Here is a 26,060-nt window from a genome sequence, read left to right as displayed (position 1 = left end):
CAGGGCATGGGTGTTGTGGGGCATGACCCCGAGATGCGCATGTAAATATTTGTGCTGCCCACAGTGCACGCAGAGGCCCCCCTGCTGCGTAACTTTACTTCTACTATGGATGCCGTGTAAGTTAAAATTTAAAGAAAACTAGGCAGATCTGTGGGATTTTAAGGATCAGGGCTAACTGGGGGGAGTGAAGGCTATCAAACCAGGGGGGAGGACCTCTCTCTTAACTGGGTGAACTGGGGATGAACTGGGAAAACTGGGAAAGGCGTTGGAGTGCGCCCTTTTTAAAATTCCCCGATTTATGTGGTAGAAGTAGGATTAGCACACACATGCGCGCCCACTTAAATTTGGCTCACATGTGCACGTGGCTAGGCTATTTTATAACATGCACGCATACACGCGCATGCTGCGGTCTTGGGCAGACACGTGCATCTACGCACCGATTAGAAAGTTACCATCATAATGTAACTTTACCAGAGTATATTCTGTGGGAAACTTGTGTGCATAAGTCCCATTGAATATCCTTGAAAAGTTATGCGTGTAAACTTTCCCAGGATAAGTTACCCCCCCCTCCCCCCGGCGTACTAAATATTGACTTACCAGTTTTTACAGTTTTTCAGAAAACTAAATACTCTGTGCATTCTCTTGCGTCCAGGGAATGTTGATTCCATATTGCTGGTCCTGCACAGCTGAAATACCTCTCACAGGTTAGCGTCTTTCAAAGAAGTGCTCACTAATAATGAAATCTGTTAAGATTGTATCTACCTATCTTGGCCACAAACTGCACGGCAATTTAAAAACAATATAAGCAATTTTGAAAATTATGTGAGAGCTTTTACAGGATAGGGGTCATACGATATATATATATATATATATATATGAGTCATCCTAAAAGTTATACAGGATGCTGTGTTTTGGACCAGTTAAAGACAGTGAGGTTTAACCAGAAAGCTGTTAGAATAACCTAACCTTGTAAGCACCAGTGCTTCCATTACTGTCATCATCTGGTCTTGGCCTAAAAAGGAGTTTGTTTTATTAGTCATATTAATCTAAATCAGCTAGGACATATCCCATGAATTTGCTGTATCATAGACAAATTATTATCCAGTGTTACTCTGAAATTCTTGGTTTGTATATTCACTGGGAATCAAGGCTGATCAATCAGCTGCATGTAATCCAATTTATTAAATTAATTTGTAGTATATATATATACATACATACATATGGGGCATGCATACCATGCCAGGAAAAAAATCTTATTTGGAATTTATGGTGTAAGTTTCATAATTATGCCTCAGACTCATTCTGTTTTATTTTCTCATGATAGCACACATTGAGGAAGTGTGCATCGGTGTTTGATATTCAAAAAAAAGCTATGCAATGTTATTTTCAGTGATTAAAATTTGAATCTGTGGGACTGATTCAGATCTTGCCATTGTGTACATTTCCCAGAAAGAAGAAAAATGCAAGTTGAAAAAATCTGAACAGACCAAGTAGGGTGGGTGAGCTGGTATTTGCATCACCCCCTTCTATGTGAGAGATGCACTCTAAGACCAAAAGTTTGAATCAAGCCCCATTTACAAGGATGGTAACTTTCAAACCAGCGCGCAGGCACACATTTGCACACCTGCACTGGCCTGCACTCAGGGTTCGCGGCTATTTTATAATTTGCGCTCGTGCTATAAAATAGTCTGGCCGCGCACACGCATGTAACAAATTTTAAGTGGGTGCACAAATCCCGCTTCTGCCGCGTAAGTCAGGGGATTTTAAAAAGGCACGTGCCCCCACGCCATTCCCAGTTTATCAGTTTTCCCAGTTAACATAGCTAGGTCCCTCCACTCCCCCCAATTACCTCAGACCTTTTAAAGCCCTCAGAAATTGCTCGATCCTTTTATTTTATGACTTTCACGTCATCCATAGTGGAAGTGAAGTTACGTGGCAGGGGACCTCAGTGCGCATCGGGGCGCGTAAGTATTTACACGCACATCTCATGGCCACGCCCCGAAACGACCACTCCCCACCCGTTTTTGGAAATTTCTGAGATGTGCTCGCTGCATTTACAGGCGAATGTGGGCGATTTTTAAAATACGGTTGGCGCGTGCAAGCCCGACCTCTTCATGTATCCCCTACCTTCAGCGCATGCTGAGCTTTTAAAATTCACCTTAAAATATTGTAAATTCTGTGAGGCAATAAACTCTATTACCCAGTATAGCTGCATAATTTGTGTTATTATTCTTTGCACCTTTATATTAGGAAGGAGCATGGTCCAATCCATTTTGGTGCATCACACTGATGAATAAATCATTAAGTATGTCTTTTTTTTTTGTTGTTGATTGTTTACATTAGGGAAAAGTCAGTATTGGAATATGAATAATGCAAATCATGCCGTGTTTTTATTTGTGATCAGATACTTCTTTGTGGAACTGAACATTTTGTTTGTCAGAGCTCCGAAATATGGTTTCATGTCAAGACGAAGTGCCAGTTTATCAATAAGTCATTTGGAAACTTCAGCTATGGTAGATTTGTGATGATATGATGCATGCAAGTTTAGTCAAAATGTAAATTTTATTTATTTTATTTATTTATTTTTAATTTTTATATACCGGAATTCCTGTATACAATACAAATCAATCCGGTTTACATGAAACGATAAGTTGCCCTGGTCTGTGAGGTCCGACCGGGGCTTTTTACAAGGAACATTGAACAGAAACAATAAACCATTAAACGTTTTCGTATTTTAAAACAATTAGTATTTTAACAATCATAAATGACCAGCAAAGTATTTTTCAGAAGATTTTATTATTTTGTTTATTATATATTTGGTATTTTCTTTTATGAATCACTTTTCCCGTTGGTACAGTTAGCTTAGCACAATATTAAATCTATTAGGTATGACTACCCAAGTATGGAGTGGTGAGCTCCGAATATTTGTAGCTACATGCTAGCCGATTGCCAATTTATCTATGCTTGCAGTATTAGACTGGTTCAAGAGATATCCTTGGACATGAATTCAAGACTTCCTCTTTTGACTCCCAGTTCAAAGGTTTCATAGGGTTAGCTGTGTTAGTACCAAGTGGTAAAAATGAGATTGAGGCTGGTAGCATCTTATAGACTAACAGCACGACGGAGGTATAAGCTTTCCAGAGCAAGGCTCCACTTTGTCAGATGCATCTCCCTCCTATCCACTTCTCCTGATGCATCTGACGAAGTGAAGTCTTATTCTGGAAAATGTATGCCTCAGTCATGCTGTTAGTCTATAATGTCCTACCAACCCTCTGTGTTGCTCCAGTCATAAATGAGGCATTTGTCTTAACATGGCTTTTGCTGTTCAGGAAATTATTTTGTATTGATTTAGTCATGCTTACTTCCTACAGTCCTGAGTACACTTCCACTGCTATAAAAAGAAAGTTCAGCTGAAATAGGAACATGCAGCCTCCAACCATGTGTGCGGTGGGCCAGAACATATGGGGGAACGTCATAGACAGGCCAGAAGTGCCCATATTCAAAATTATCCCCATGAAGTAAATCAAATTGAAATCCACCCTCAAATACAGTAGGGAAGCTGTCATTTGAAAACAGAGGAACAACAATAAAATATGTTGTTTCATTTTGTGTTTTTGGGGTGGCAAACTCCCCAAAAACAAATACATTTTGTTTTGTTTTGCTGTTTCATTTTAGTGCACGCTGAAACTAAAAAAAAAAAAAATGAAAGAAACCCCCAAGTGAAATGCAAACAAAGACACTCCTATCACTCAGCACTGGATGCTTAGATTTAGGGGCAGGTTTGTAAACGATGCACGATAGCCCTTCTTGGACAGAATACATTCTGGTCACTTATTCTGGATATATTGCGTTAGACTGGGTAGGAATCCAAGTATGCAGGGTAAGTTTGCTTCAAAATAGACCAAGGCCGGAAGCATCTCAGTCTCCCTTATCGCTCAGGTTATTAGGAAACCTGCTGGATGCTACATATCAAACTCTAACACATTGAGTAAATTATCTCAGTGATGTAAGCATGCCACTTGGTATTCACTTGTTAAACTGCTAAGCACATTACTTACCCAGGGCTGGGAAAGCCTCATTTGCATATGATGCTTCCTCATTTACATGCGGGTGAGGGCTTAGTTTGGTGCTTAGACTTTAAATGTGTAAGTAGCTCATATTAAGGCCTTACAGCATAGCATACTATTTTTAACATGAAAAATGCCCTAGATGTACAGAAATTTTATTACATAAACTCTATGTGCTTATTAATTGCTATTTCAGGAGATTTATTTTTTTTTGGCAAATATAAGCTTATGCCATTTAATTTCTTATTGCTGGTTCTGTTGAAGATAGCCACATCCTGTGAAGTAGAAAATTTAAGACACTCCAGATGGTTCCACCTACGTAGCTGCCAAGCTATGCAGCTTGATGCACTGCGAATGCCACTAGGTGGCGCAATTCGGCGTGTAGCAGTGGAGCCAGTAGAGGGGGATTTCCATCCCCTCCTGCTAGGTGAGGGCTCCCATCAGAATGTTAGTCCACATAGTGGAAGAGTGGATGGCATTTAAGTAGGGTCCCAGAGAGGACCCCATTGTCAGATTAAAGGGCAGGCACAGAAGAGTGATGGATTGTCCCTGGTGGGTTCTTTTATAAGATTTAACAGATAAGGGGCTTAGGGAGGATACAGCCTCTTCTATGAATTGGAGGGGTTTTGGAAGCCCCTGGAGAGGCTTTTCTATTGAGGGCAGGGATTCCCATGCTACCCAGTTCCTGCAGTTTGTTAAAAGGCTCCTGTTCCCCTTTAGCATGGTCTATGCACACAGAGACGAAGCTGCTAAGGGCAGTTTTCGCCTGCATGTTAAAACAGTAGGCTAAACTTGTTTTTTTGTGGGCCCCATTGTGACCCAGGCTTGGTTTTCTGTGAGAGTTAATTTGAGTAGTGGTAGTCCCACTTCACAAGAGTGGGAGCAGAAAGGTTGGAAACTGCAGGCCAGTTAGCCTCACCTCAGTGGTGGTAAAATTAATGGAGACTCTGCTGAAGGAAAGGATAGTGAACTATCTACAATCCAATGTGTTGCTTGACCCAAGACATCATGGATTCACCAGGGGAAGGTCCTGTCAGACAAATCTGTTTGATTTTTTTTGAGTGGGTGACTAAAGAATTGGATCAAGGAAGAGCATTCTATGTGATCTACTTGGATTTCAGTTCTGCACAGGAGGCTTATGAATAAAATGAGAAATTTAGGAGTGTGCGCCAAGATTTTAGAGTGGTGATAGAATAGAAGGGTGGCAAAGGAGGAGCATATGGAACCATAGACCAGTTGATGCTGAATGAAACCATCATGGCCAAAAGGTCAAAACTTCGAAATAGCACGGATTAATTCTAAGAAAGCTTTTGATGGCATCCTACATTCTTGGATATTAGATCGCTTTGAAATATACAGAGTGAAGCTTGGACTGATGTGATGGGCTGCTGTGCATGGAGCAAGAGAGGGACCTTGGGATGATAGTGCCTACTGATCTGAAGACAGCAAAGTAATGTGACAAGGCGATAGATAAAGCCAGAAGAATGCTGGGCTGCATAGAGAGAAGAATAACCAGTAAGAAAAAGGAGGTGATGATGCTCTTGTACAAGTCCTTGGTGAGGCCTCACCTGGAGTATTGTGTTCAGTTCTGGAGACTGCATCTCAAGAGGGACAGAAACAGGATGGAGGCGGTCCAGAGAAGGGTGACTCAAATGGTGGGAGGTCTACATCAAATGACTTATGAGGAAAAGTTGAAGGACCTAAATATGTATCCCCTGGAGGAGAGGAGGTGCAGGGGAGATATGATACAGACCTTCAGATACCCGAAAGGTTTTAATGATGCAAAATCAACAAACTTTCTCCGTTTGAAAGAAATTAGAACTAGAAATCACAAATTGAAATTCCAGGGAGGAAGACTCAGAACCAACATCAGGAAATATTTCGTCTTGGAGAGGTTGGTGAATGCCTGGAATACCCTTCCGGAGGAGGTGGTGAAGACAAATCAGTGAAAGATCTCAAAGGGGCATGGGATAAACATTGTGGATCCCTAAAGGTTAGAGGATGGAAATGAAGGGGGGGTAACTTGCTGGTGTGGCAGTTTTCACCTTTAACCAATAAACCTTCATACTGTAATACAACTCCATCATTGCTCTCTGCTTCAACGGCTGGGGAAAAGGAAAAGGGGAATTAGATTCAGTCAGCAACCAATAAGGACATTGAATTTTACGGTCTGGGAAAACAAATAAGCATGGGGGTAACTTGCTGATGCGGCGGTTACTACCCTTAACCAATAAGCCTGATACCTTTGATGCTACCATAAGCTTGCTGGACAGACTGGATGGACCATTTGGTCCTTTTATGCCATCATTTCTATGTTTCTATGAGCAGGAGCTTGTTAGCTCAGAACAGGCTATGTCAAGGCTGCAGTGGTGAGCTTTTTATTTTCTTTTTAATTGGTGATTTTTTAAAATTAATTACAATGGCTATAATGAAAGATCTGAATGAAAGTATGAAAAGTCTTTGATTAGCTGGCATTCAACATTAGCATGATTGTTTCTGTTAATATGTATGATGACCAGAACAATAAATAACATATTTTCAATCTGATGTGCTGAGTTTTTATTTAGTTGAACTGAATTTTTCAGTTTTTAAGTACATTTTTTTTTTTAAGTTTAGATCACTGGTGGAGAATCAAGGCCTGACTGAAGCTTGATGTCCTTGAAGAGAAAAAAAAAACCAGAGCACAGTTTGATCCAAAAAAGCACTTACACACTATCTTAGGTTTCAAAGCCCATTTTAAATGTTTTTTTTTAAATAGAAACAGACTAAGTAGTTTTTTGGGCCCCAGAAGTTTCACCCAGCTCTTTAAACACTTCCAAGCTCAGCAGGAACCTGGACAGGAGTCCTGGCCCTGATGCACATCTGCAGATTATTTTCCTTATTTTGTATCCCCTTTTCCATTAGTGGCCATCCTTGGCAGGGGGCCATGCACCAGGGTTCCCGCCACAAATGAGTAATCATAGGCCCCCTGAACAGTCAATAACAAATTAATTCCCCATTTTTAGCGCTCTTCAGTTCTTGTAAAAAAAAAAAAAAAGTGTGTAGTGGCTAGTTCAGATGATCAGTCACCTGTCGATCCATGTAGAGGCACAGAAACTTCCATAAAAACTCACTAACCAGGTACAAACTTGGGGACAGTGGCTCATAGTAAAGCTTGTTTTCTTCATTAGCTTTTAACTGAATTGGGCAATTTATCCTGGTTGGTTAGGTCTCTGCTTAAAATTGATTGGAATAAGGTTTTTGTTGTTTTACTATGTTTATTCATTGTTTACATTTCAAATATTAGTTGATGCTTTATATATTTTAGTTTTGATTCTGTCTGATTGTATGAAGGGTAAATTTTATGCATGTGAAAATTAGCATATACACTCGTAAGTAGGCTCTGCTTGTGTATTCCATATTTTATAAAAATCGAAAATACATACATATTTTTCTTCTGTTCGTACATATATATATATATTTAAATGCATAGAAAAGGGGCAGGCTGGGGTGTTCCAGGGTGGGGCAACCCTTGTGTGTATAAATTGCTATTTTAAAATAAATTTTAGATGGTAACTTTCAAGCCAGCGTGCAGGTGCACATTTGCTCATGAACGTTAGCCCATGCCGAGGGACACAGCTATTTTATAACTTGTGCACGTTTTAAAATACGGTCGGTGTGCATAAGCCCAACTTCTTTGCACATCCCTTAATTTTGGCACGCATTGGGCTTTGTAAAATTCACCTTTATGCTTGTACATTTGCAAAATTCTTTGCATATTTTTCACCTGCTAATTATCTGGCGTGATATTAAACGTGCTCATTATGTAGCACTGACTGGGTATGAGGTCTGGATGAATATGAGGCGAATTCAGGCTGCAGAACCAGAAATGACTTGATGACAAACAGAAGGACTAATTGGTAAACTGATTAATTTAATTTATGCGCACATATTTTAAAATTGGCCAACTTATGCAAGTAAGTTCTACATTACTTTCGCGTGTAAAATATATAAGCATATATTTTTAAAATAGGTAGGAAAAGTACACAAGTTCAATGCATTGATTTACTTGCATGGATTTCTGCAAAATCTACATATGCGCATCTGTTGCAGGGTAGAGATACACATAATATGTGCATATATACCGCTGCATGTGTTTATAAGTTATCCTTCCTACGTTTTGTTAACCTGCCTGGCGCCATCTTCTGGACAGGCAGTACATAAGTCTGATAAATGCATAAATGGGCTTGGTGATTCATAAGTCTGGTATCTATCTACCCTATCAAAAATGACCTTAATTCAGTAACGAACGAACTGATTTTCAAAAGGATAAAATTTGAATGACACTAGCAAATCCATGCATAAGCATGGTTTCCACTTCCTTCCTTCTTTATAGGGATTTCTTTTGTTTGAAAAAAGATTAGTAATAACAATAATAATTTTGCCTATATTGTTTCACATCATTTTAAAAAAAACTGAAACGAAAGAAAATAAACAAAATTTCATTTCTTTCTTTTGTTTTTAGTGTGCACTATTTCCAAATGGTGCAAGCTATTTCTGAATTGTACTCTGTTTGCCGAATAACAAATGAAGGAAAAAAAAACCCCAACGAAAGCCCACTACGAAACAGAATTCAGATGTGAACATTCCCCCAGTGAAATGAAACTTTTTTTGCCCTGTACAGTGTGATCTAGTTGCCTCTAAGAATCTGCAAGGCGTTTATCAAGAATAATTCTTGCTTTGCACCGTTTTGTTGTGTAGCTATTACTGTAATGTTTTTTCCCAGTATACTGAAACATATGTTTTATTTTGACTGCAGTGCAAACTGGACTTCCATACCTGTACTTCAGGGAAAACCATTACAATGCGGTGTGAAGGTCCTTGTCCTTGTCTTCCAGGACAAGAAAGTGCAAAACACAAGGCTGAGAAGGCTGGTATGTTTATTCTACAAGTCTGTGATACTGAGTTAGAATATGCACTTATTGTCTGTGCTCCTGATACTCTGGGGGTCAGATACATTTACTTGATTTGTTTCAACTGTGATATTACTTTCATCCGATACTGAACAATGTAATTTTGTATTATCTTGGAATAGGTTTATGGAGAATTTGCCCAGTGACAAATAATAGCTGTGCTCTTCAGGACAAATAATATTTTCAATACATTGTAATGCATGACATGTTGCTTTCTATACTTGTAATTTAACATTACTTTTCTATTCATGCTAGCCAGTGGAAAAAAACTAAGCTGGAATCTCAGATTATTGTTATAGGTAAAATAATTTAGTAGTAGCACATAAGAAGTAATCATGTACTGTACACCTTTATCAGCCAGTCAGGCTTCCAGGATACCCACCATGAATATGCATGAGATTAATTGCCATACACTGGAGACTCAGTACATGCCAGTTTATCTCATGCACATTCAAGGTGGATATCCTGAAAACCCAACCAGCTGTGGGATTCTTGATAAAAGTATGGTAGGAAATTACTTTCAAATCATTTTATTCCCGGTGGGCTAACATGGCACTCCTTTTGTAAGCAATTTACAAAAAAATAAAAGCTGCTTCAAGGAAAAAGTTAATTTGGAGGCGTCAAGGGAAATTAGTAGTAATAATTGACAGGTAACTGAACAAGACTTAGGAAATTAATATACATCAAGGTAGATTTTAAAAGGAGCGCGCGTGCGCGTCCACATGCACACGGTTCGCGGCGCTCGCACGTGTGCGTCGGACTTTCATGTCCATGCGTGTACGTGCAGGCGGGTGGCCTGCTCCATGTATGGGGGGGGGGGGGATTTTAGCAAAATACGAGTGTCAACATGAGAAGGGTTTTCCTTCGTTGCCTCCCAATTCACTCCAATTAAGGAACGGACTGGGAGGGAACTTCCCTATACCCCTGCCTAACCTTCCTACCTTTTCCCCTCTCCTCCCCAACCCTTAACCTTTCCTAGCTATAATAGTTTTTTGTTTTACCTTGGGAGCTCCTTTGGAGCAGCAGGAGACTCCGCAGGCTGGCCGGCTGCCGGCGCGCACTTCCCTGGGACAGCAGCTAATGGTGCTGTCCCAGCCCCCCCCCCCCCCACCTGCCCCTTTAAGCAAGCCCAGTACTTGTGCGCATATCGGGGGTTACGCGCTTGGCCGGGCCTGTTGTAAAATGCATGCGGCGCGTGCAAGGCCCTGCCACACGCGTAAGCCCCTAAATTTACTCATGCACAGCTTTTAAAATCTGGTCTTGATTAGTTGATCACCAGAAATCACCCAGCTTTTTACATTTGACCCTGTTGGTGTTATTCATCGGAGCCACAAGAGTGAATGAGCTCAGGTTGTTAGAACTCTTATCTACTCTGTTTCATAATCAGTAAATAATGCAAACATTTTTTAAAGCAACTATGCTTTAAGGACTGCATAAAACATTATATCATGATCGCCCTCCACACCTCTCACACACTTAATTTCACTCGACCTTTCCGGCAATTAAAAGGCAACTCTGAAATATTGCACTGATCATGAAGAGGGCAATTTCCAAAGACATTTCTGCAGGAAAAACATTGCTTTTCCTCAAGAAAATGGGATCTCCGAATAATGTCCACCCTACGTTTGGTTAAAATTATGTGCGTAGTCTGTGATAACTGATGATGAAAAACTGCCAGATGAATCGTGTGACTCAAGTCTAGATAGTCAAGCAATATCGCCATTGGCACCACTGCATTCAGAAGAACGCTTACAGAAAGCAGGGGAGCGGAGTAGCACACTGATTCATGCTTTTTCAAAGACACACACTTCTGGTGTAAACTGTCAACAGATTATGTCCATCAAAATATTCCTGTTCACGATGTCCTGACTTTTGAAGAAATGCAGACGCTAGCAAAGTCCACTACAAAATATATTGGTGAATACGTTCCTTGAATTTCTCCTGAAATGTGAGAATTCCAGTGGAGAACAGATACAAAGAGACTGGCCTGTTTGGAATACTATCAATCAAGCAACTGTATTGTTTCCATGAAATCTATTTTCTGAAGGAAGACAAAAAAAAATGCACATGCTGGCAAAAAAGAATAATGGGTATTCACCAAATATGAACAAAATGAGTTATGAGCATGAGCTATGGAATAAACTTCCTGAACATGAAACAAGTATAGAACATAAAACTTGCTACTTGCCAATGGAAGGAATTACAGTCATCACTGTCAAGTGAACATGGAATGGACAATGAACATCAAAAACAAATATTAACAGAAGCGAAAAGATGGAAAGAAATATTTGAAAAAGATTGTTGGATATTTCCTAATATCTTGCTTGAAGAGGTTAGCATTCCAAGGAGAGGATAATCTGATGGGTGATCTATACAATTGCAACTTTCTTGGAACTCCTGAGTTAATAGCGCAAACGGTGGGCAAAATGATGTAAGAACAGGCTCATTAGAATCAGAATGAGTTTACTGAATTATGTGGTAAGAGTGTACAGAAGGCCATCCTTGCACAGAGAGAAAAAGACCATTTATTATTCTATCATATGTTATACTTCCCCTGAAGTCTCTCACTAAGTACACTACCTGTTAACATCCCAATTTTTAGGTCACAACAAAGATACTGGTGCATTTGGTATTAAGGAAAGTTTTCTTGAGTTTATCAATTTTGATTTAAAAGATGGAGAAGAGAAAGCTGAAATGCTAATTGCCAGTTTGAAGTGTTATAACATTTCTCCTGATGACTATGGAGATCAAGGCTTTGATAATGGCTCTGCTACGTTAGAGAACAGAAAAGGTGATCAGACCTGCATTACATCTAAAAACGAACTATGTATTCTCCTTCTGCTGCTCATCCACTGAATCTTATAGGAGATAATGCTGCAACAACATCAACTGAAATATTAACATCATTTGGATATGTATAGCAACGTTTTGTGTTTTTCAGTGCTAACTCTGTGAAGTTGAAAATTATAACAAATAAAATACACTCTTCACTCTCAGTCAGTCACAAGCTGGAAAGCACCGTTTGATGCTATCTATCCACTCGCAAAGCATCCTCCAGGTATTCTGGAAGCAATGGAATGTGCTCTTGAATTAAACGAGTTTTGTGAAGCTCAATCACAACGCGAAACACTGAGAAGGTAATTCAGCTCAATTTCCTGCCTTTTTGTTGGCTAGCTTCTAGTACAAGGTTCTTTTGAGTACTGATGACAGAAACAAGAGTCTACAGGCCAGCAGAACCTCTCATGAATCAGAGGCAGCTTTCATTGCTGATATTATTGAAGGTGTAAAACAACTTAGTGGTCCAAAATTCTATAGAAAGCATGTAGCCAAAGGCATGGGAATTTTGCAACAATTGCTAAGAAGAGCAGTTAGAAGTAGAAAATATTTCATGATGACACAGCTTAGGACTCGAGCTCTGCCATCTCTTAAAATGATCTAGAATCTTTATTCACAATGAATATCTTTAATGCAACTTTGAACAAAGTTACTGTAAATAAGAGTACAGATTCAAAGTAACCAATAACATTTGTTTTACATTCTGTTTGGTCCTAAAATATATGACTTTGGAACATAAGGAACTAGAATAAGCTTATAAATGTTGCGATCTGCCTCAAACAATTTTTTGGTAAGAGTGCGGAATATTAAGAATCTACAACTAAATAAATAAATAAAATGTCTGTTTCACAAGAATTTATTTAAAAATGTTTATTCTACACAATCCATGGTTCAAGATGGATTACATGGGAACATATATAATAAAAACATCAAGAGAGACATTAAAAATGAATATGATAAAACATAATAGCAAAAGAGTAAAACAAAATAAAACACTCAAAATCAAATCACAATTAAAAATAAATGTAAAACATCCTACAGACTCTGAGATTTTTCCTTGTGAAATATTGCATATGAAAAAAATGTTTAAAGCTACTTTGGAAAAGATCATGACCTACTCCCGCTTATCTTATTTAATGAGATTGCAAAAAACAACTATAACTAATTTTTAGTGATGTGTGCACAGTCCTACGGATTGCACATGCCAGTGGCTATAGGAAAACTGAAAGAAGTTTCAGAAGATTAGCATGCATCAAAAACTGTAGACATTTTATTATGAGGCAAGAATAATATTAAGCTACCTTGCTCTTTTGTCTACTGAATGTGAACTTTTAAGAGAAATTAACCTTGGAGCAATAAGCTATGATTTTGCAATGAAAACATCTACACAATAAAAAAATAAAACCTTAAAGTGGATTGGTCTATTTATAAAATGTTTGCAGCTATATTTGTCCATTAGAGCAAACTGAAATTAAATCATCAACTGGACTAACCACCAAAAAGTTATGAAATAGCAATGTAAAAAGTAATTTAAGAATTGACAGCACAATTTTAAAAGGGCCATGCAAGTAAAAAAACGGGGGTTACGCACATGGCCGGGCCTTGCAAGTGCATAAACCCCCCCCCGTTACGTGCTGGGCCAGGCCGGGCTGGGGGGCGTGGTCTGGGCAGGGAGAGGCGGAGCAGGGGGTGGGCCAGGACAGCACCATTAGCTGCTGTCCCAGGAAAGCACGCGCAGACAGCCGCCTGGCATGCGGAGATTACTTCAGCTCCCGGGGAGCAGTAAGTATTAAAATAAAAAAAATTAGGAATAGGTAGGATTAGGTTAGGGGTCGGGGAGGAGAGGGGAAGAGGTAGGGTTAGGAAACTTCCCTCCCATTCCACTCCATACTGGTGCAGACTGGGAGAGTCCCGATTGCATCGCCGCACGTGTTTTTTAAATATCCTCCCTATACATGGAGCAGGCTACCTGCCTATATATGTGGGTGGACATGAAAATCCGGCATGCATGTGCGCACGGAACCCGTATTTTATAACATGCATGTGCCAAAGCGCATGGTATAAAATCTGGAACTGCGCCCACATGGGATGCGCATGCGCTCCTTTTAAAATGGACCCCTTTAGGGGGTAATTTTCAAAGATGCTTATGCACATAAAACCTGATTTTATGAACATAAGTAGCTCTTTGAAAATAGCCCCAGTGGTATGTATGTAAAAGTACACATGGAGGATAATTTTATGCATACTAAACAGTCATCCCAGGGGGCAGAGTTGGGATGGGATTGATTTTCTAAATTATGCTTGTAAATTCGCTCTTGAGCAGGTGTGTAACTTTGTGTTTGTATGCCATGCAGGCTTCTACTCACACCCGCGAGTTTTCATGCAGAAATCTGCTTTGAAAATTCCAGATAAAGTCTGTGGATAAAAAGTACTCAAGGACTTTAGCCGATGTTGGCTGTTTGAAAATTACCCTCCCCAATAGAAAATTTTCTTTCATGTTTTTTATGTACATAGGATGGTGTGTGTGTGTGTGTGTGCAAGGGGGTATTACACGTGTGTACGGAGCCCAAAGAAATGCTTTCACCCTGCCCATAAATCAGTGTTTCCCAACCCTCTCCTGGGGGCACACTTAACCAGTCAAGTTTTCAGGATTTCCACAATGAATATGCATGACATAAAATTTGCATACCCTGGGTCTCCAATATATGTAAATCTATCTATATTGGAGACCCGGGGTATGCAAATTTTATGTCATGCATATTCATTGTGGAAATCCTGAAAAATGGACTAGTTAGGTGTGCCTCCAGGAGAGGATTGGGAAACACTGCCATAAATAAACAGACATACAGCACAAACACAACTATAAACATACATGCATGCAAACATACATACAAGCATACAAAACACTCCTATACACACATATGAACACACAACACACATATAAATAAATACATACTGACACATGAAAGACATACATAAATTTGTGTAAAGAAAAGGTAATTCTGTTAATCTTAACATAAATATGAAAGTCCCAGAACAGGTTCATTATTATCATGAGAAATTGTGGCTTACGAATAGAAGCATGGGTGTATAGGGAAATAATCTGCAGTATGTCAGTCACAGGCTAATAAATGAGCAAGGACTAAGTAAAAGCATTTCCTAATGACATAAACATGGTTTGCCACCAAATTATACTGTGATCAGGAATAAATAAATGGTTGATTAGGATGAATTAACACTTACATGGAACATGCAGAAGTAATTAACTTTTGGAAAGATATAGAACAATAAGAGAGGAAAACCTATTAGAACTCATGAGAATAAGCAGGCAACCACTTAAAGTGCCATTTGATTTCTTTTATAGAAATGTGATTATGGTTAAATAATAGAGTTAGCTCAAATTCTGACAAAAACATCTATTTATTTAAAAAAAAAAAAAAATGAACAACAAAAACCAGAGGCTGCTGGAAGAAACATTGCAAACCTGTTCAGAGCAGCCATCAGCTAAATAATAAAGACAGGAGAAAGGAGATAGTAGCCCACATGCTGAGTAATATGTGAGGTACGGCACTATCCCATTGTAAAACCTTATCTACAAGCATTTTGTATGTGGATATTTTGCACATCTCTTACATTTCTAAGAATCAGAACCATCGAGAGAGGAATAATGCTTTGCTAGCCACGGCATTTCTTTGCTAATGAAATTGAGGCAACCACTCTCTCTCTCTTTCCAATGTTGATACCTGAAGTAAGAGCTTGTTTCTCCTTCCTTTTGGTCTCTCATAAAATTTAAAAAAAAAAAAATTGTACACTTTTTTTATGCACTGAAAAATGCTTTCAACTTTTTAATGTTTGTTTGTATTATAGACATCAAAGTCTTTGGTGGAAAATTCACTTAAGCTTAGGCCTGCAATTCATTTGCTTCGACTTAAGATCATAAGTTAGGTGCCAAGCGTGGAAAATCACTTTTTTCACCACCCTACCCCTCTCATGGCCACTCATTTTCTAGGCATCTAAATATAGGTGTTCGGACCTAGTCAGCTTTTTAAAAGGCAAATTGAGGCACCTTAACACCAGTTAGGCACTAAACCCTTTGAAAACCAAAACCCAATATGGCTAATTGGTTCTTCATGCCACTCCCGAAAGAAGGAATGATAATGTATTCTATGGACTTAATTTTCTAAAGGTTTTACGCGCTTAAATGAGCTTTGGAAAATTTTTAATTTTATTACTTTTATATGCTCGGCGCGCCTTTGAAAATTCACTCCACTGGGGCTGAATTTTCAAGAGATTTTATGCGCGTAAATGGGCTTTTGAAAATTGTCCAGACATGTGCTGCGTTCGTGTGTGTAACTCCTCGGAAAATTCATTCCTTAGCACAGCAGAGCTGCATTGCATTGTGCTCAAGAGTTATTGCATCTGCTTTGCTATTGCTGTGTCCGAATACAGGATAGTACAAGGGTCTGCTTGAGCTTAAGGGAAATATTGAGGAAACATTTCAGGGTAAAAATTCTCCCTGGAGCACCATTTTGGAAACAGCTCTGTTTCTCTCTGACCGGCTTGCAGGAATGAAAGGAAGGGGGGTTTTTGATCCCTTCCTCTCTATCAGGCCAATACTATTTTTACCCCTTATACATTAAGGGGAAATAGTGCATCGAAAATGCACGACCATGCATGTTGATGGCCCTATTAGTTATTCCAGTGCGATACAGAAAGTAAAATGTGCAGCCAAGCCACACATTTTACTTTCAGAAATTAAAGTCTGCCGGCACCGGGAAAGTGTACAGAAAAGCAGAAAAAACTGCTTTTCTGTACACCTTCCGACTTAATATCATAGCGATATTAAGTCGGAGGCCCCAAAAATTAAAAAAAAAATTTAAATTTAAAAAAAAAATAAATTTTAAATGTGCCCACGGGTCTAAAGACGGACGCTCAATTATGCCTGCGTCCGGTTTCTGAACCCGTGGCTGTCAGCGGGCTCGAGAACAGACGCCGGAAAAATTGAGTGTCGGCTGTCAAACCCGCTGACAGCCGCCGCTCCTGTCAAAAAGGAGGCGCTAGGGACACGCTAGTGTCCCTAGCGCTTCTTTTTACAGTGGGCCCTCATTTACATACTTGATCGTGCGCCCATTGGGAGTGTGGCCTGGGCGCGCATTGGGAGATTGGGCGCTTGCCTCGGTGCGCCGGCTCTCCCGCTGGATTTACTGTATCAGCCCGTATGTTCTCCTGCCGGACTGCCCCTAGTGCCTGGCCCTACCCTCCTCCCCCTTTCCCTATCTCCGGTTCCTTTTTCTCCCTGCATGACTCATACCTCTCTCATCCCTGCCACCCCCTCCCCCTCTTCCCTTGACTTCTCTAATCTGATTTTCTTCCCTTCCCCAACCCTCAGCAACCACCCCTCAGGTCTCTCCCAGTTGCTGCCCTGCTCCCCCCCTACAAGTTTCTTTTGTCGCAGGGGTCCTGAAATAAACTCAGCAAGTGAATTCATACCCACAGGAAGTTGGTTGATGTAGTAAGCGCACGAAAAAATTTTGTTTCAATACGTTTTCAATAATATCAAATAAAACTTGGATTGTTTTGCTAAATAATTTAAAGTTACATTTTTTTTGACATTTTTCTAAAGAATATTTTCTTTTCAGCAAATTGGAACTGTGACGAGTAAATAAAGAAAGAAAAAGAAATCCACTCAGGTCACGCAGAAAATTCAGAATGTAAATCAGTAGGCGGATCCCCTCTCGTCTAAAATCCCATACACTGACCAGGCCCTGTCACAGGAACCTAAATAACAGGTCTTTATTTCACCACTGAGCACTCAGGTTGATCCATGCGGCTCAATTCTATTTCTCATAAGAATTCAACTATTAGTTTAATTTTCTCTAGCTGGTCTTACTCCCTCTAATGTTATCGGAGCTCTTTTCTCCTTGCAACCTGCTGCCACACGCCGTTTCGATTCTCAGATGTTTGTTCACTCTGCTGAAACCTCAGTGGCATTTTAACATTATGAACTCCGGTACAAAAACAAAAGAAACAAAAAAATTGCTGTGGGTATCTCAAATCTTTTTTTTTTTTTTTTTTAACGAAATCTGTTTTTTTTTTTTCATGGGTTTGGAGTTTCTTTCCTACCCATCTTTTGCACTTTTTAGCTCCAAGATGTAGCACACATTAAATTATAGTAAATGGCGTGGCCCATGTGACTCTAATCTCCCGCTTTCTCTTCCTACTGTTTTAACCAAGCACAGACTTTTCACCTTCGACAGATGTGCACCCTTAACCGTCTCTAAAATGCTTTCTGGGGGTTATTTTCATACACACACACATTGAAAATTGCCCTGGACCTTCAGTGGGGCAAACGTGGCAGGGCTGGGGGTTCAGCCAGTGGAAGTCTGTACCTGCTTGGTCCTGCCCCCCCCCCCCCCCCCCACATCATCCACACCTGTGAAGTATGCAAGGAAAAAGCCCTTTCCATGGTACCAGGAGGCCAGAAAATCTTTAAAGGGAAACTGTCAGCTGCAGCTGAAAAATACCTTAAGTGTGTAAGTAACATTCCGGGTGGAATGAAAGCTGTGAAACTAGGGGTCATGATGTGAAAATTGCAAGGGGGTAGGAACAATATCAAGGAATATTGTTTTGACGGAAAGGGGTGATGAATGCAGGAACGATCCTTCCCTCCCCCCCCCTCCCCCTTCCCCCAGAATTGGTGCTGGAGACAAGAACAGTGAAAGAATTCAGAAAGGAGTGGGATAGACACAGAGGATCCCTATTTATTTATTTAAAAGATTTTATATACCGTCATTCGTGGTTACATCACAACCGTGTACAATGTCTTTAATTCTTAAAATAACAACAGAAGTAATCATCTAGATACAAATACACAGATAAAAACATTTAGATTCATGCCAAAACGTTAAGCTTGAGAGCTAACTACAAATGCTTGCTCAAAGAGCCAAGTTTTCAACCATTTCTTAAATTTTTTCAACTCAGTTTCGAGTCGTAACTCAGCTGGTAAGGTTTTCCAGGTGCTTGGGCCTGCTATGGAGATTACTCTCTCTCGAACTAACGCCAAATGTGCAGTATTTATTGAAGGAACGGAAAGCAGTCCTTTATTGACAGATCTTAGAGATCGGTGTGGGGTAGGCATACGTATAGAAAAATTTAACTAGTCTGTCTTATGAGCGTAAATAGCTTTATGAAGGATACAGCAAGTTTTGTACAGAATCCTTTGGGTAATGTGGAGCCAATGAAGGCTGATAAAAATTGGAGTAATGTGTTCTCGTCTGTTGCAGTTCGTTAATACCCTCACAGCAGTGTTCTGCAACACCTGCAATGGTCGAAGTGTTGACTGTGGGAGTCCTAATAAGAGAGAATTGCAGTAATCTAGCGAGGATAGTATAAGGGCCTGTAATACTGATCGGAAATCATTATGGTCTAATAATGGCTTTAGACATCTAAGGACTAATAGCTTATATTATCCATCTCTTAGTTTTGTGGAAATATGCTTTTTAAAGTTTAATTCACAATCAATAGTTATCCCTAGATCTTTAACTGAATCAACTAATTCAATCTTGACATTATGTGATAAAGAGAGTACTTTTTTATATCAGGTTTAGATTTTCTTTCACGTAAGATGATTTCTGTTTTTTCCATATTTATGGCAAGTTTCATATGAGTTAGTAACTGTTTGATTGCAGATAAATAAATATTGGCTAAAGGATAGGCAACGAAGAAACAGAGTAACCTGTGGTGACATTTCTGCATGGGGTAACCTGCACATAGCAGCAGTTACTCCCTAAACAGAAGGCATGGGGGTGGACCTGCACGGAGCAGCAGTTATTTGCTGGGCAGACTGGATGGACCGTTTTGGTGTTTATCTGCTCTCATTTACTATGTTATGTTGCTTTCTCAATTCCCTCAAGAAGGGGAGTCAGGTCTCATTCTCCTCAGGAGGAAAGCTAAATTTCAAGGCTGTGCCAGTGAAAACAGGCCAAAAACGCACCAGACTTGTCCAGAATAATTCACAGCCATACAGCTGAATTTTTTCCCAAGCAGCTCTCTGTACTACGAAATGATAATTAGCAGACAAGTCTTTACACAAGGCAAGGTATTTTCAAATTATTTACATTTATAACATCTAAACCACATATTTTACCACCACAAACGCTCAGATCACAAAACAAAGGCCTCCTTGAAGTCCCAACCATAAGAAATTCTCATCTAACACAAACAAGAGATGGTGATTTCTGTCACTAGCCCAACACTATGGAACTCCATGCCAGAGAATCTGCGAACAATAACAGACATTAAAAAATTTAAGAGCGAGTTAAAAACATGGCTATTCACAAATGCCTACTGTCTGACAGAAAACTCCAGTTCATCATGTCTGATAACCAGAAGCGTCCTGATCAATTCCCCCTGCCCTTGGCCCTTCTATTGCCCTGCTGTGTCTTCCCTAAATGAAAGTGTCTTTTAACCTCCTGTTTCTAAATGTTTCCCCAGCCTCCTTCCTGTACATTTGCCTACCTCAGTTTTTCATTATTTATTTATTTATGAATGTCAAACCTGTGCACCATCAACAACAATTGATTCTTACATGGAATGATGGTATATAAAACACATAAATAAATAGATAGATAGATAGATAGATAGATAGATAGTGCTTATCAGGAATCCAAAAGCTGAAGGGTAGGGAGGAGCTTTGGTCAGCAACAAAAGAGAACACTGAGCGGGTTTCCAAGATGGCGCTCGCCTAGTGACAACAGATTGAAACCTTTTCTGAGGATGCTGCCTTCCTTTCTGGAAATATCTTCAATACATTTTTTCTTAAGGATGGAGAAAAAGGCTATCAAGATCCACACGTATCCTTCTTAACCTTCAGTTAATGGCCCTACGAGTCAAGAGTTTATGCTGAGTGCTATTGGAGGAATGATGCAGTATTGGCTCCAGTTCACCAGTGTCAGTTTGCCTCCTGAACCAGCTAATGGAAGGGATGGAAGGGATTCGTATGGATTGTGCTGCATAACTTTTTAATTTAATCAAATTGATTTAGGGAATAGCCACTGATTATTACTAGCATTAATAGCATGTGATTTTTTTTTACTGTTTGGGTATTTGCCAGGTACTTGTATCCTGGATTGGCCACCTATGGATACAGGATGCTGGGTTTGATGGACCCTCGTTCTGATCCAGTATGGCAACTTCTTATGAATTATATTAGTATTATTATTATTTTTTTTTTTACAAGTTCATTTATTTTCCCATTTGTATGATTGTTTTATATTTTTCTATTAAATTATAAATTATTTTATTATTTAAATTTACTTGTTGGATTTTAAGTATGTACTTACAAGTGTACCACCGCTTGGCTTGGATAACATGCTTACCAAGCGGGATATTAAGAACAATAAATGAAATGAAATGCTCTTAATTTCACTGTGGACACCACTGCTAAATTCCATGCTCAGGATTTGAAGGCTAATGAACAAAATTCCAGAATTAAAGTTTCTGAAGAGCAGACCATATCTCTTCAAGCAATGAATATTGCTTTGATTAATGTTTCCTTACAGACTTTAGACAGTTTTGATAATTACAATTATTTGTTTTCTTACTTTTAATTCTTAGACTTAATTTACCACATAATATGTTGAGGACATATCTGCTGGATAATTTTAAAATTCTCCCTAAAACAATACTACTTGTTACTTGGGTGTCTCTGAAGCATGCTTGGGGTAAGACTAGGCAAGTCGAAAGAAATAATATGCCACTTGGGTGCCATAATTATTGTGCAACAAGTATTAATGTTTTTGTGTTTTAATACATTTTTTAGTTGTGTTCTTAATGTTTTTCTGAATTATGCTTTTATATGTTTGATGTGGATTATACAAGTTTTTTGTACACTGTCTTGGATGATCTTTTTATTGGGAATGCAGTTAATAATAACTTTAAAATAAATAAATATTATTAAAAAGTTCATTTTAAAATACAACAAATCTGTTTAACATTAAAAGGAAAAGGGGGAAAAAGACTAATCATTTCAGTAAAGAGAGCAGAAATAGTAAGACAAAAAGATTAGCGTTCAAAAAAATGGTCTGTGGTCTTTGTTGTAAAGCATATGGGGCAGATTTTAGATCTAAACATGTATATCCTAGAGGAAAAGCAACATAAAGGAAATATGATAGAGACAAATACCCCAGAGGTATCAATGCAAAGGAGTTGGGTCTCTTTAAATGGAGACTCTGGAGCAAGGGATCATGGGATGAGTGTGAAAAGGGGTAGAGTCAGGAGTAATCTAAAGGCGGAAAAAGATCATATGGCCCAAATAGTCTGCCCATGCACCCAATTTATTTAGCGTTATAATTCCCATCACTCCCTTAGAGATCTTCTCTATTGATCCCATGGCTAAGGACCTACATCTTTACAGAGAGAGTAGTGGATGCTTGAAGAGCCTCCCAGTGGCGGTGATGGAGACGATATCTAAATACAAGAAAGCATGAGATAAACAGAGGATCTCTGAGGGAGTGGTAGGGATTGTACAGCTGAGCAGTTATGTGGATGGGCAGACTAGACAGGCCATACAGTTTCTGTGTCTACAACGAAAAATGTAGGCAATTTACAGATTTCCATGATAATGATTATCTATAAGGTGCTTTACATATTTCTTGCTGTGAAAAAAATCTAACATAAAAAAAAAGTGTTACATGTCACCGACAGGCTTTTCTTTGGTTTATCTCCTTGCTCTGTTTTTCGGGAAATATTTTACAGTATTCCCAACACACCGGTTTTGATTTCTTTCCAGCAGATTTGCAGATTTATCAGAGCATGAAGGCATTCAAGCTAGGTTCATCCCTGCATGTACATTATCGGGGAATGAAGTCTTCTTGACCTTGCCCAAGTGCCCCAGGCAGGCACATGTTTAAAGAAATGTTATTCTCTTGGTAAGGCAAATGTATAGGCAGGAGGTGAGGGAATTGCTTATTCAGATCTATTATTTCTTGAGCCTCCAAAGAGCTCTAAAAGCAACACTGTGAATTACAGGAATTGTGGCTCGGCTCAGCCAACAAATGTACGTGTCAGTTGTTTTGGAAAGTACATATAACTGCGGTATGAGAACTTAGATTGCAGCAGAAAAAGAATAAGTACAGTATTCGCTGACAATTTTTTTTCTTTGTGTGTCCATTGCAAACAAAAAAAAGAAAGAAAAATAGGTCCCTGATTTCATTTGAATGCTCAGCAAAAAAGCTTAAGCTTGACATCTAAATATGGGTGGGGAAAACATATAAATTTCAAAATCATGTTGTTAGCTTCTGACATATCTTAAGCAATCCTCAGAGTTATGAGTCTGCTCTTAGTAGTTTTTGAGGGCAATTTTCAAACTCTTTCCTTTGGGATGGAGTCCAGCAGTACTTTTGATCGATGGATTTTGCTCTGAGTTTCAAGAAGGAAGCATGCACACACTCTCTCTTTGATTCTTTACCCGTGGATTTTTCCACCTGCTTCTTGTGCAGGTAGATGATAATTTATAATTTATGCATTTGTTTAATTTATTCAGATACTCTGTCCTTTACCTTAGGCTACTCTAGCCACACCAAGTTCTACCTCCTTGTTATATGTAACTTCCGCTTCTTGTTAAATGGTTTTTATTTTTATTTTTTTATTTATTTCGGATTTTTATATACCGGCATTCGAGACCGCAGTCACATCATACTGGTTCACATCAAACAGGGGTGCATAGTAAAACATTAACTATAACAAAGGTGCGGAGAAAGGCAGTTACATTTAACAGGGTGACTAGAACTTGGCGAAGAAGGAAGAGAAAGGACATGAAGAGAAAGGACTAGAACTTGGCGAAGAAGGAAGAGAAAGGACATGGTTGATCAATGTTATCCCCCCTGTTATATGTAAACGATCAGATGTGAATTTTTTCATGAAGGTCGGTATAGAAAAGTGTTAAATAAATAAATAAATAGATAGATAGATAGATAGATAGATAGATAGATAGATAGATAGATAGATAGATAGAGTTTGCAGAAAGCAGTGCACGTAGACTTGATCATACAATCCCTGCATGTTACTTTCTGAATCTGCCCAAAACTTGCCCTTGGAAACGTGTCTCCTAAAAATGGTTAAAAGCAAGCACAGTGCGGACCAATGCTCATACTTCTCAGGTGTATTGACAGAGGGCGGTTTGCATGCATAAACGGCTTTGAGAATTGTCCTCCGTGACAAGGAAAGTAGTCATAGGAAGGCTTTGCCCACGGAAATGACTATGATGTGCAGGTAAACTTACAAGCGTACGTCATCAATGCCCATAAGTTTATCCATACTGAGTGGATGTGGAGGAGGGTTTGCCCTTGCCTGCAGGCTTTTCCACGTTCCAAAGTATGCAATTAGAATTTCCCCAAAAATATCCACGCACATATTTGCAGGTGTAATTGTGTGTGGGGAGTTTTGATGGGATTATTTTCAACGTGAACTTCCATGCTAAATTCGCTTTGAAAATTGGTGCATCTTAGGCATATATTTGGTAGAAAATCTATGCAGGCTTTTGCAAAACAATCACCAAAGAGAATTGGCTATAGCAGAATTTGACTTATATAACAAACAATAACAAGAATTAATTTGGGGCCAAGAAACAGGTTTCTTTAGAACCAGTATGTGTTGTGAAAGTTTGCTATAAAGAGGGAGAACAAAAAAACCGTCAAGCCAATATTTAGTAAACCAGTTAGTGGAGAGTTATCTGGCTAAAGTTAGCTACATGTAGCCAGATATCTTAAAAAATCTATGTAGGGTTTTTAGTTATCTGGCTTGATAACTTCCTACTTAACAGGATATCTTCAAAAGATATGAGGTTAAGTAACACTGTCAACAACAAGAAAAAGAATAAGGCCTATGGCATGAATTTGAACCTTGCCCACTGAGCAGCCTCACTGTGCCCTGATTCTACCTTCCATGACACCTCCCCACCAGCAGAGGACTCCAGCGAGCTCTTCTTCCAGCTATCTGAGCCAACTCCTTACTGACCCCACTTGATTCAGCAGTTCCTGCACTTCGTAAGCCAGCCTGTCCAGTCCATCAATGCTTCTTCATCGAGTCACCTTGGCTCCCTGTCTTGGCCATATTGTTCTTACTTTCCTGTCTTGCCTTGTAGCCTACCCAGGCTTTCTCCCTTGCCCAGAGGCCTCTCTTGGCCTCCTGCTTCATTCTGTGGTCTCCCAGGCCTCCTTGCCTCACTCTGTGGCCATCTTTGACCACTCTTCAAGCTTTCTTAAATCACTTTTAATTCTCTTTACTCCTTCAGGTGTGTCCACTCTGTTGCAAATTTTAGTATCATCCACAAATAGACAAACTTTACCTTCTATCCCTTCCGCATGTTACTCATAAATATATTGAACAGAACTGGTCCCAACACTGATCTCTGTGGAACTCCGTTTAACACAGTTCTCTCTTTGGAGTAGGTTCCATTTACCATTACACATTGTCTTCTATCAGTCAACCAGTTTGTAATCCATGCCACCACCTTGGACTCAAAGACCTTCTTGATTCTCTCAAAATTAAAATAAAGATGTAGATACTTTTTCACCAATATTTGCTAGTTCTGCCTCCATAAAATAGAAAACTTCTGCAAAATTTGGCAACATGCTTCAAAATGAATCAGAATTCTACAGATTTCAAAAACCGTGGAATTCTGTGGGCTTCTGGAGAATTTTGCTTACTTGCATTTAAATTTTACTTATTTGGCCACAGTTTTTCAGAATTTGTAGATTTCTTTTAGAATTTCTCACTCACTTAAATTTACAAGTTTCACTTATCTCCTACTTTTTAGTTCACAGAAATGGGAGAAGAATATCCAAAGCTTCATAATCAGATGTTTTGTCTGGCTAAATTGAGCAATATTGTGGAAGAGTAAGAGGGAAAAGTTTGTCTTTTTGTGATTGACATTAAGATCTGAGACACACCTGAATGAGTAGAAAGAGAAGTGATCTAAGAAAACTCAAGGAATGATCAAAGGTATGGCAGCTGGGATTCAATGTGAAGAAATGTACAGTCATGCATTTGGGATTCAGTAATCCAATTTAGCTGTATAGGATGGGAGTGAGAGACTGGGAGAGAGACCTTGGGGGTGATAGTGTCTGATGATCTAAATCAACCTTTTAGCAGATGAATCTTACATCTCCACAACATTGCTCATAAAAGTATTGATCTGGGCGGGGCA

At 39.3% G+C, this 26,060-nt stretch overlaps 1 protein-coding gene across 1 annotated transcript in view; it reads left to right on the top strand.

The window, feature by feature from the left end:
* Nucleotides 1-26,060, top strand: part of SPOCK1 (SPARC (osteonectin), cwcv and kazal like domains proteoglycan 1) — a 384,555-nt gene that overhangs the window by 252,194 nt on the left and 106,301 nt on the right. The window contains exon 4 of the mRNA XM_029583840.1: nt 8,866-8,980. Coding sequence (XP_029439700.1) covers nt 8,866-8,980 — 115 coding nt within the window. The remainder of the gene's footprint in view (nt 1-8,865; nt 8,981-26,060) is intronic.

This window comes from Rhinatrema bivittatum, chromosome 18 (assembly GCF_901001135.1).
Source record: "Rhinatrema bivittatum chromosome 18, aRhiBiv1.1, whole genome shotgun sequence".
Lineage (NCBI taxonomy): Eukaryota > Metazoa > Chordata > Amphibia > Gymnophiona > Rhinatrematidae > Rhinatrema > Rhinatrema bivittatum.
This window is presented reverse-complemented; position numbering and strand designations above follow the sequence as displayed.